Source organism: Cyprinus carpio, chromosome B16, assembly GCF_018340385.1.
Source record: "Cyprinus carpio isolate SPL01 chromosome B16, ASM1834038v1, whole genome shotgun sequence".
NCBI lineage: Eukaryota > Metazoa > Chordata > Actinopteri > Cypriniformes > Cyprinidae > Cyprinus > Cyprinus carpio.
Window position 1 is genome coordinate 16,377,459 of NC_056612.1, and position 12,581 is coordinate 16,390,039.

General features: G+C 36.3%; 1 protein-coding gene across 2 annotated transcripts; it reads right to left on the minus strand.

Moving 5' to 3' along the window:
- Nucleotides 1–415: 415 nt before the first annotated feature.
- LOC109047398 (GTPase IMAP family member 8-like) lies at nt 416–5,729 on the minus strand. Of its 2 annotated transcripts, XM_042741111.1 has the most exons (5): nt 5,689–5,729; nt 5,372–5,427; nt 4,509–5,210; nt 2,700–3,407; nt 416–1,321 (listed from the first exon to the last, which is right to left on the minus strand). In XM_042741111.1, the coding sequence occupies exons 2-5, from the start codon at nt 5,397–5,399 to the stop codon at nt 552–554; spliced, it is 2,208 nt and encodes a 735-aa protein (XP_042597045.1). In that variant the 5' UTR covers nt 5,400–5,427; nt 5,689–5,729; the 3' UTR covers nt 416–551. The 2 variants fall into 2 exon arrangements, with proteins under 2 accessions (XP_042597045.1, XP_042597044.1); XM_042741110.1 differs by lacking the exon at nt 5,689–5,729 and having other exon boundaries at nt 5,372–5,663.
- Between the last annotated feature and the right edge of the window lie 6,852 nt (nt 5,730–12,581).

A 12,581-nucleotide genomic window follows, 5' to 3' on the forward strand; every position in this document is an offset into this window, starting at 1 on the left:
AAATTACTTGAGATTTATGCATAATAAGACATGATATGCAATTATGCATAATATAAAATAAAACTGAAAAATATTAATTCAAATATTTTCTGAATATATATATAATAAATAAGCCCACTAATAATTTCTAAAAATAATAATAAATGTAAATGTTAAATGATACACAAACACACACACACACACACACACACATATATATATATATATATATATATTAATCGTATCAAAAAAAAAAAAAATTTGTTTACATAATATATGTGTGTATACTGTGTATATTTATTATGTACATATAAATGCAAACACATGCATATATATATTACACAGTACACATAAATATAAAATGTAAGCAAAAACGTTTAATTTGGATGCGATTAATCACGATTAATCATTTGACAGCACTAACACACACACAGACACACACAGACACACCCACACACATATATATATATAAATAAATAATTGTCTTTTTTAAGGATGTTTAGATATTTCTACTCGAAAACAAAACAAAAGCATGATTATTAAAATGATTTCCAGAACTCTAACTTTTCGCCTCATACGGCTGTTGTCCATTTCCATGCTCTCGACTCCCAAATGACTTCATCACCTTCACCATCATCAAATACATCATCGGATTCATCTTCCTCTCTTTGCCCCCGCATCTTCAGTCTGGTGTTTGCTCGGTCTTCCTCCACCTTCCTCCCCTCTGTCACCTCCCGCAGCACCTGCATGTCTTTGTCATTGCACCCGCTGTTTGCTGCAATCATCTCTTGTATCTTTTCCAGCAGCTCTGTGACCTGATGGCTCTCACCCTTGGCCTTATTATTAAAAACATGATACCTGTTTCCACATCTGTCAACAGGCCACTGCAGAGCTTTTCCCTCACATTCAATGTGCTGCTCAATGGCTATATCTCCGAGGAGGTCCCCAAATGAGAACAGAACTATACTGTGATCCCAAACCGTGGAGCCCAGAAGCCTCAAATGATCCTCCATCACCTTCCGCTCTTGCTCTTTAAAGGAACAGTCGGCACGAAGGACCAAAATGTAAGCGACCGGTCCAGAAGCGGATAGAGATGCACTCTGTGTGATTTCGTCTTTATTTAGTTCAGGGGTTTGTTCTGTGGGCAGATGCTTCCACCAGCCAGGGGTGTCTATGATGCTGACCTGCTGTCCTCCCACCTCTCCATGGCTCTGAACACACCGGGCTGTTCTTCTTGACCCAAACCCCTGTTTGCCGAGGATGGTGTTCCCTGTTGAACTCTTCCCAGATTCTCCATAACCCAGCAGCACAAGAGAAAATTCTGAGAAATGCTTTCCAACATCTAAAGACATGGGGGAAAAAGATTCCTAAATGATCTTTAATATACAGTAAGCCACCACCTTCATATGAACAACATTATACAGTGAGTGAAAAGGGCTGACAAGCTTGGATTTGAACTTGACCTGCAATGTTTACCAGTCGCATTCCTCCTGGTCCTCCCCAATAATTTTAAAATTGCGAGATACACACTCAGTGAACTTACTTATTTTACTTTGTTCTTTTCAGTTGTGAGTTACAATCTCATAATTTTGAATTGAAAATCTGTTATCAAAATAAAATTCTTGAAAGTCCTCAGTTTATGGTTTCTATGGAAGCCTGTTTCTGCCACAAACAAACATAAATAAACAAAAAGAGTAATTGCGATATTTTTGCGAATTTATATTATGGATCTGTAATTTATTTCTGCAATCTATTACTCAGTGGAAAGGCTAACATAATTCAAGAACTTTCAAGAATTTTATTTTGATAACCAATGTTGACTTGAGGAATATGTTTGGAATGTCCAATATTTTGTAAAATGAGTTTTGACTAATATAAACAAAACTATATACATTACCATTAACAAATTACATAGTAATATACATTACTATTAATCATTATCAAATATTACATTCCCAAAACCTAAAGGCACACAGACAAGCACTCAGACTGAACTCATAATAAATAATGCAGCTTGAATGACACAGCGTTTCTGTGATGCACACTGAACTCTTAGCAGACACAGTGACGCCAAAACTTTCTCATCAAAATTGTTTTTCTAAGACAAACCAAGACCATAAAAAGCCACAAAAAAATAAACTCAATTTGCAATTTGAACTCTGTATCCCTCCATCACCAACAATATTGTATGTATTGACTTTCAACAAGAGGAGCTCTTATCTTCCTTGGCATCATCCCTTTGTCTTTTTTACTGATGCACTCTTGTTCCTTTTTAGTTGTAAGATGCTGACTTTGTACTATCAGTACAGTTTTGCACAATCAGGCATGTGCGGGATGCACCAAAAGGTGTATGTAGATTTTTCGCAAATGTGGTGGAAAAATCCTTTCAACTTGTTTATGCAGTAAACATGTATAGCTGTAAATAATGTGTTATTTTAACCTACATTTTACTTTTCTCTTTTATTTTTAAATAAATGTGCTACTGTGACTAGATGCATTCAGTAAAATCAAAATCAAATAAGAAGCCCCTCTTTGTTAACAAGTAGATAATGTGGAATGCTGAGTAATAAATACAGTATAAAATAGAATTATGAAGTAAATTATTAATGCACATTCTTGATTTTATTGTGATTCATCTGTGCATTTTTTCTCATTGGATATCATGTTTTACTCAGAAGTGTCACATTATGGAATTAAATTGTGTAAAACCAGTATCTTACCCGTCATTGTACTATCCATCTTTCTCATCTGTCTTTGTTTCTTTGCTCTTGCCTTTGCTTTCCTTTCCACTGCTTTCCTTTTCTGCTTCACCTCCTTCAGCGTCTTAAGGTCAATTTCATAATAATGGCCCCTATTTTGTGCCACCATCTTCTCTATTTTCTCCAGCAGGTCTTTGACCTGACTGTCATCATTCCAGTTCTCATTGTTGAGGACATGATATCTGTTCCCACATTTCTCAACTAGCCACTGTAGAGCCTTCCCTTCACTCTCAATGAACTCTTCAACAGTCACGTCCCCCAGACAGTCTCCGTGGGTGAACAGCACTATGGTATGAGCCCACACTCTCTCATCAAGAAGCTCCATGTGCTCCTCCACTGATTTCTTCTCTGCTGCTGTGAATGACATGTCTACACGCAGAGTCAGCAGAAGCACGTGTGGTCCTGGTGGACAGAGAGATACGCTGAGTAAAATCTCCTCTTTATCCAGTTCAGGAGTGTCAGCCACTGGGAGAGACTTCCACCAGCCTGGAGTGTCCACTATAGTCAGATGTCTCCCATCCACCTCGCCTTGTCTTCTCACACACGTGGATGTTCTCTTTGAGATAAATGTCACCATACTCAAAACGGTGTTTCCAGCTGAACTCTTACCAGATCTTCGGAAACCCAGCATTATCATCCTCATCTTGGGAATGTGGACATGTTTGAGACCTGGTAAAAACAAGATGAATTTAAATCAAATATTTTTGGTCTAAACTGAGATTAAAAGGACAGTTCACCCTAAAATAACAATTATGTCATCATTCATCAAATTTTTCATTCTTTTGTGGAGCAAAAAAAATGAAGAACTGAAGATGTCAATGATATTTTGTGACTAAGAGAAGTGAAAACTAAAGGTAATGGGCATCTACATTTCTTTTTTGTAGTCCATTATATTTCAATTGAAAGTTACAGCAGAGAGAAAAACTGATTGGTTTATTATAAGTTTGGCTAATTTGAATCATTTGACTTCATAAGGTGTACACATCAGGATTATTTTAAATGTGTTTTTGTCATTTTGGAGTTCAGTAGCACACCTGATCTCATTCACTTTCATTAAATTAGAAAAAGTGGCCCTGATACTCTTCAGAATGTCTCCTTCTGTGTCGAATGGGGACAACATGAGGGAAATAATAATGAGAGAAAATGATGAGAGAATTGTAGAATTTGAGTAAACTATCCCTTCAAAAATCTGGGGCCAGATTCATAAAACATTAAGAAAAAAATTATTCTTAACATTTACTTTATTCTTGACAATGGAGTTCATAATATTTTGCATTCCCCAAAACACGTTTAAATTCCTGAAAAGAATGTTCTTAATCTTTCTGAATAATCTCTTAAAGTTTGGATAACCTCCAACTTTAATTTTCTCTCGTTAGGAAAAAAAAAGTATTTTCAGAAATTAGAAACATTCATAAAGGGATAGTTCACCCAAAAATTATAATTACCCCATGATTTACTCACCCTCAAGCCATCCTAGATGTATATAATTTTTTCTTCTTTCATACAAATACAACTGGAGTTATATTAAAAAATGTCCTGGCTCTTCCAAGCTTCTTAAGTGAATCAATGTTTTTGTGTGAGAAAGATATCCATATTTATAACTTTATAAACCGTAATTTCTAGATTCCGCTAACTGTCCTACGCACGTTCACAGTAGCATTCCAGCAGAAAACATATACATAATATTTTTAATATTGACTGAATTGATTGAATCTGATTGAAATTGTCTGAAAGAATAAAGTCTTTATGAATCTGGCCCCTGGTTCTTACCTTGTCGTATAAGTGGAGTCTCCCATTGTTCTTGTACCATCTTCCTCCTCTGGTTTGCTCTCATGTATCTCTTCGTCATCTTTCCTTCCACCGTATACATCCATTTTCTGTCCATTTCAAAATGACAGCCACCGTTTCCCACGACCACTGCGTCTATTTTCTCCATTAACCCCGTCAACTGCGTACCGGTGGCTCTCTCAGTATTAAGAACATGATATCTGTGTCCACATTTCTCCACTAGCCAGAGCAGAAGAGACTCTCCTTCACTTCCAATGTACTTTCCTAAAGTTTGCTCCTGTAGCTGGTCTCTATATGTGAACACAACTATAGTGTGATTCCAGACTCTCTCGCTCAGAAGTTCCAGGTGTTCCTGCACTGACCTCCTGTGCTTTTCTTTGAATAAAGCATCGACACGTATGATCAGTAGAACCGCATGGGGCCCAGGAGGACAATGAGCTACACTAAGCAGAATCTCTTGTTTTTGAAATTCAGGGGTTTCTTTGACAAGGTAGTTCTTCCACCAGCCCGGCGTATCAACTACAGTGACCTGCCTTCCGGCGAAATCTCCATGCATCTTCACACACTGGGCTGTTCTCTTTAGATGAGGCTCTGCATGACCTGTTATTAGGTTTGCCAAAGAGGTTTTCCCTGCTGCTCTGTTTCCCAATAACACAATCCTCAAATCAAAGAGAAACTGGACTCCTGCCAATAAGAGACGATGCATTTCTAATATCAAAAACATGATTTCTTGTTCCCCACTGTCTATACATCTAGATGTATTGTACTTAGATTTAAGCTTTTCTTAAACACAAAATCAGAAATGTTAGACACCAAAACTTAAATGTGTTAATCAGGGAACTTACCAGATTCACTTGCTTCACATGTAGCCATTGCTGCACTCTCTTATTCATAACCCTGCCTAAAATATTTAGAAATAATGTCACTTTTGGTGTGAATTAGTTACCGCACCATTTAAATGATAGGTTAATAAAATGACTTCCATCTTCAACTTTGTATTAATGTGTTTTTGTGGCACCAAGATCAAGCTAATGGATGATGCTTTTAAAATGACAAGATTACCACCCCATACATTTACAGTGCTTTTCAACAAGCTTTTAGAAGCCATTAGCTATCTGTGAAAGAATGAATAAGTGAGGTGAAAAAGGAAAAAAGGTTTTACCTTTGGTCTCATCACAGCAGAAGCGCTGACAGTGAAATGAAGAATATCATTCTTGTGTGCACAACAAATATGAGAAAAACTGGTTTGTCAGGCTGAACAAGCGACTGAAGAAGGGGCTCTGTTTCCATTACATTGACCAATTTAAATGGATACATCCATTAAGATCCCCTTGTACATATCCATCCGGGATATTGTAATGAATGAGTGATAACAATGACTATAATAGCTGAGTGAACTATTTGGATTATTTGATTAGTGATCTGGAAATAGTCACTACTTTGAGTGTGACTTAGAAGAAAATGAAAATGCATTAAACAGAGATACAAACAGGTAAGGGGGAAAAAGGGTGAGAACATTACGTGGATCGGGGCATGCTCCACACAGAAGTTATTTTAAAGGTATTTGCTTTACATGCTCGTTTGTAGTTACCTGTACTTTAAGGATTTTTTTTTTTTTCACATTTTATTACCATATTTCTATCATGACAACTCTCGGAGGGACTGGCATGGTAATGTACATGACAATGTTAATGTATTTGGTCTTGGCGGAATAGATCTGCTACGCTGCTGCTGCCCACAGTGCATGTACCGAAACTTGCTACTGCCAGTACATCCACAATATGCTGCTGTGAGCATGTAAGAAATATTGCTGCTTCAAATATAACATACATGAAATAACCCCATAGCATACAGTACATGAATCACCTCGTAGCAGATCTATACTAGTGGTGCTGCACTGCTGTGGCAAACTCTAGTCATATATTTAAATGTTGAGCAGCGAGCTCATTGGCTACCAATACAGGAGAGAACCAATCAACTGTGCCATGTGATGATGTCATTATGTCAGATTGAGTTAGACCTATCGGACTGCGCCTCAGAGTAAAATCAAGATTGAATATATTTGGTCATAATCCCATGTTATAAAAGATGAAGACAATTTAAGACAATACTGGTTGATTAGACAGCAATGCTGACCTAAAATGCAAAATGTTTGCCCTCTTCATCGTTCCCACATCTCAGACCTCAAATACACAAAATATTACCCATCTTAGACATAGTTTTAGAAGTAAAGTGTAAAGAAAATCCATCCATCCACCTACCTATCTACATACCTACATTCATGTATTTGGATACTGTAATGTTAAATTTCTGCAAAAATTATCTCTATGTATTCTATCTTTAAATATGTGATGCTCATATTGCAAGGAATGTCTGCACAGTTACACTTGCCAGCACTCAAACAAATGTCTTCAAATGAAAAAGGAGTTTCACACTTCTCCCTTGACATAGATCACAAAAGATGAATATATATGTTAGACAGAAAAGAGAATAGAAGAAAAGGGCAGAGAGGTTGTGCGAGCGGTGACTCATGGACAGTGTCAGCAAGTGCTTGTTTTGATGTACAACACACAGACGCTTGAGATCGGTCAGGGACAGATATGGCCATATCAGATTTCACAGAACTAGAGGGGGAATGCAGAAATTGCTTATAACCTTGAAAAGACAGACCTTGAGTGAAAGAAAGAAAGAAAGAAAGAGAGAGAGAATTATGTGGAAAGGAACCATACAGTGAATCCTTTGACAGCACCTTGGATAAAAATGGCTTTAAAAAGCTTTCAAAACAGTATCGTTTTGCAGACTTAGCTAGTGTTTTTGTAAATATTTTATGTAAATGTGATGTTTGTGTGAGTCATCACATTTTCTATCAAATTACAGATGATTCATATGGTCTCAGAGGTCCCCTTCAGTCTATAAATCTAATTAGCGCTTCTGCACCCTCAGCCACACAGGACCGACATTTAGTCTGAAACAGAAGATCTGAGCCTTTGTTTTTCAGTCGGTACAAGCCATTAAAGTTGCATTTAGCTCGTACATCATTATCACTGTTATCGGCATCTCTCAGTGGAGGATTACTGCTAGTAAAACATGAAAAGTGAAGGTTAAGAACACAATAACAGAGATTAGAATCTGTCTTTATCTCTAAGGAACTTGCCGGCTTAAAAAGAGCGAACTCTCTGTTTATATGCCCGTGTATGAGGTAATTGGAAAGTTCTGCTCGGCTGGAACCTGCACCGCCTCCAGTGATGTTGGTCACACTTGTTTCTCTCTCATTCTGTAAGGAAATAAAGCCTCTGTGGGTGCGCAGCCCAAGCCCCGATAAGGAGAATGTTAGGAGGGCTCATGATAATGCTCGGATTATACTTCCACAATCCCTCTATCTACACTTATCTGAGGACAAACTGCCTCAAAAACCTTCCTAAAGTGTGGCTTCTCTTCCATTTGTGTTTAGGATTGCAATATGCCAGAGGCTAATCTGTGCAAGGATCTCCTTACTCTGAGATTATTTTCCCACACGGTTGAATGTGAATTCTTCAAAGTGATGAGGCAGATTATTTGGGAGGCAAACTGGTTGACAGGCACTTGAAATTCAGCTGTGTTTAATCTGTATCCACTTACTTAGTCGCTTTAGTTTGAAGAGCTTCTGGCACGCTGTGAGCCCCAAAATCACTTATTTGACTTCTTAGAGGTGCCTTCGGCTTGCTAAATTAAACTTAAGAAGAACTGATCTAAACTTACCATCAATATTTCGACTTCTAGCTATAAACAAAAGCAGTTTTAAATGAAAAACTCGAGGCAATGAATAAACAACAGCAGCATAATTTGATTGTGGAGACTGAAGAGTGATTATCTGTTTGTAACAAAACAAAGAATCCCTCTGAACAATTTCTGCTTAATGAGAGTACTTTCATTTGACTGAATAATTAGATTTTTGCTTTCTCTTTTCAATCCCATTCTCATGCCTTCCAGGAGCTAAGATGAAGCTATTGCTGTTTTTGATAGAGCACGTCTGCAATTAAAACTGATGGCAACATCAGCTGCTTTGACTTTACATAGAAGACATCACTAAGAATAAAATATTTAAGGTCCATACAGTATCGCCTTATCTACAAAAGCTGTTCCTCTTAGCAAAAACATTAATTACCTGTACAGTATATAATTGAGCTTTAGAGGAGCTTTATAAAGTACTTTTGTACTTTAATGCAGTTCTGCTTTTAACAAATGAGCTGCATGTTCATTTAGTTCCAGGGAAAAAAACTATAATTAGCGTATTAGGCTGTGCAGCCAGTAAACCCCATACAGTATGCCATAGAGGAGTTTCTGACTCAAAACCAAAAATATCTCCTATTCCAGCCGAGCTCTCATTAGTCATTGGAGTTGTTATTAATGTGCTTTAGCCTTTCTGTTCAATCCTCCATATAACCCACGGCTGTACAGCAATGGTAAAGAGTAACAGGGAAAGCCACAAATGGCACTTTCCACGAATATGATACAAAATAGGGCCTGATTTTTTTTTTTAACAAATGGTGCTAAATGGGACAGTTAACCCAAAAATGAAAATTGTGTCATCATTTATTCATCCTGATGTTGTTCCAAAACTCTATGAGACCTTCTTTCTTTTGTGGAAAAAAAGTTACTAACATTCTTTAAAATATTTTATTTTATTTAGTTTATTTGTTTATTCATTTATTGTCATATAGGTTTAAAACAAAAGGATGAAAAAAAGAATGTCATTTTTGATTGAACCATCCCTCTGTAAACCTTCAGAAAATCATGACTGTCAACCTAACTTATATACAAATTGTTATATTTTGTATTCCTTCATGTTAGCAGATATATGCAATCTTGTTACCAAAATCACATATTTATAATACGTGAAAACTAGGCTAGAATGGGTATTATCACAGTTGCAAATTAACCCTAAATAAAGCCTAAATCATTCAGTTGTAGATAAATTTTGGTTTATAGCTAGTGATACGTTTATATTGGTTTAAATGTTTTAATATAGTCAAGTCAAATCATATGATATAGAAGAGGCCAAATCTTATTTTTTATGATATCTAAAACTAGCTACTTTTCATGCTATGTAAATTGTACATTAGATAATACATATCTAACAGATCAGAGAATAAAAGCATGGTGTTTTTCTTTCTACTGTTTTTATAAAAGTCATAGGCCACCAAAGTGTACTGCATTTGTGGAAGAAGCCACATTGCAGTACATTTTTGTCCAGACGAGTAAAAACTTCTACCTCAGAATGAGCCTAACAGATACTAAACCTTGGGTAAGATGAAAGATTTTAATAGTAGTCTTGCCCTTGACATATTTACTCTACAACCCTATTTCATAACGCAGTTTAACATGTTCTCAATGTTCTTCCTCATGCTGCTCTCTCCGGTCGAAAGTGTGTTGCCATCTTAAGTACCTTTCCATTATTCTAAAAGCCCAAGTGTAAAATTGACCCCTCGATGGATGAGGGAATGGATGGATGGATGGATGAACATATTACCCGACCCGACATTTCTCTCAAAAAACATAAAATTGACTGGAAATCTGCTGGAAAGTGAGAATTAATTTATTTAGTGATGACAACCGAATATAAAGGTGTAAACGCCAGCTGGTTTTGTCTGAATGTTAGATTTTCATTACATACAATGTCATGATCAAAAAGTGACGAGTCCTTTGATATTGAAGCTTTGTATTGCCAAATCCTGAGGGTAACTGGATGACTAGGCTTTATAATTGAAATCAGAAAAATACAAGGCGTAATCTTGACCCTCAGAAGGAAAGTTGAAAGTCTAAATGTATCATTGAGACTGACCTGACACGTGCAGACACTGTGACATCTACTGCAAGTTAGACCTGCTATTCAGGTGACCAATTTATCATCGATCTTTCCACTTGGCTGTTGTTTTCTGGTGATTTTCTGTAAGGGAGCTTCCCATGACTGCTTTCACTGTGTAAGAACAAAACATAAAGGAGGTTTCATCCATTTTGCAGCCAGCACACTCATTCGTCTTTCAGGAATTATTAAACATATCACTGAATTATCAGTACACGTATGATATCTCAACCTTGACATGCTTTAGCATAAATGTTTCTCATTCATACAGTTGTGTCATTTCCCTTCTTGTAGCTGTTTCCAGTGAATTAATAAAACATGCTCAATCCCAATGGCCTTGCAAGACCATAAAGCAACTGTACAAAGTGCAATATAAAGTACAAATACTGTATAAATTCTCTAGACATACACAATTTTCATTTGTGTAATAAACTACTATACACTGTTCTGTATACTGTTTGGAGTCAATAAGATTTTTTAAATTAATACTTTTATTCAATAAGGATGTCTTAAAATCATTGTAACAAAAAATGTATTTCAATAAAATCTAAAACTGTTTTCAACATTGAAAGTAGTAATAATAGTAAATGTTTCTTGAGCAGCAAATTAGCATATTATAATGATTTCTGAAGGATCATGTAACACTGAAGACTGGAGTAATGGTTGCTGAAAATTCAGCTTTGCCATCACAAGTCAATTTTAAAATGTATTCAAATAGATTTTTTTTTTTTAATTGTAATATTATTTTACAATATTACTGTTTTTACTGTGTTCTTGATCAAATATATTGTGGTCTTGGAAGGCATAAGAGGTGTCTTTAAAAAACAAAAACAAAAATCCTACTGACCCAAACCGTAGGAAGTGTAATGTAAAAGGGGTTATAATATATAGTTTAGCCATGAAACTCTAGATTGCTCAGGCTGATGGGTTGTTATTGTAACTGATAATATTCAGAGAGTTAAACGACTTGGCACAATCTGATTGGTTCATGCTGCATATGCAGCCAATGATCTTACTGCCTTGCATTTATATGACTGGCTAGCATTCACATGAGATTCCTGCAGCGCGCTTTCAGAGTTTCTCTGAAACCCTCCACCTTCCCCAGCTCCACCTGTATAGATCTGCTACAGGTTATTTTATATACTATTTGTGCAACAGCATTTTGTCTTAAATACTCACGGCACTGTATCGCCGTATGCATTGGCAGTAGCAAGTTCCTGTACTTGCTTGCAGCAGCAGCTATAATCTACAACTACAGCAATAACCAACAGCCGCAGCAATTCAGCAGCAGCAGCGAAGCAGATCTATTCTGCCAAACCAAATACATTAACATTGTCATAGGCTAAAATCTTCTGAGAGTAGTCATGATTAAACTGGTTTTATGAGCACATGAAACGTTGTTCCAAATAAAGAAAAAGAAAAAAAATTGGTTTAGTCAAAATATGACTATATTTCATCCAGACTCTCCATCTCCAAGAAGCTAAAACTCCATAAGCTTAATTAAAACTTGAGAATCTTCATTAGGGCTGGGAACCGACAGGCCTCATGTGATCAGATTATGAGATTTGCTTTGGATTCACAAAATGAAACCAAATGTCTCGTTTGGACTCAGGAGGCTCGTTCTAGTGTCTCTGAAAAATTTGATGGGAAAAACTGAAGCAGTTCATAAAAACGGTTCTCTGTGAAGACTGAGACACAGAGAACATCGTAAAATACAAAACAAACAAACAAACATCAAGGCTCATTTTCAGAATGTATTGTGATGGTGGCATTATAATGCCACATTTCTGGGGTCTGCATCAGGATAAACAAAACTATTTTTGCACATCCATAACCAAAATGATTCTTAAGATCCTCATCAAGGGAATGACATTAACAAACACTCAAGTATGTTGAGAGACGAAATGTCTTCCAGCTAGTGGGTTCGTTGTGCAGATTCTGGATTATGACTTCTTATATTCACACAAGAGCTAAAGTCATAATGAAGGCAGAATGAGACAATGTTTTCACACCATTATTATCATCATCATATGATGATATAAACTTGTATTGGCATTTAGCTGTTTGTTTTTATAACAAATTTCAGTTCCTCAATGCATTTCTCATTTCATATAACATACATTAAAACAAAGCAAAACAAACAAAAATCTAAAAAAAGAAAAATGTTATATGGATATACAGTATATTTTTAATGGAACTAGAAATGCCTTTAC

Coding starts and splice junctions, on each gene's coding strand:
- LOC109047398 (XM_042741111.1), bottom strand. CDS start 5,399: ATGGCTACATGTGAAGCAAGTGAATCTG. Junction 5,211..5,371: donor ATGTGAAGCAAGTGAATCTG/GTAAGTTCCCTG, acceptor TCTTATTGGCAG/GAGTCCAGTTTCTCTTTGAT. Junction 1,322..2,699: donor GATGGATAGTACAATGACGG/GTAAGATACTGG, acceptor CCATGTCTTTAG/ATGTTGGAAAGCATTTCTCA.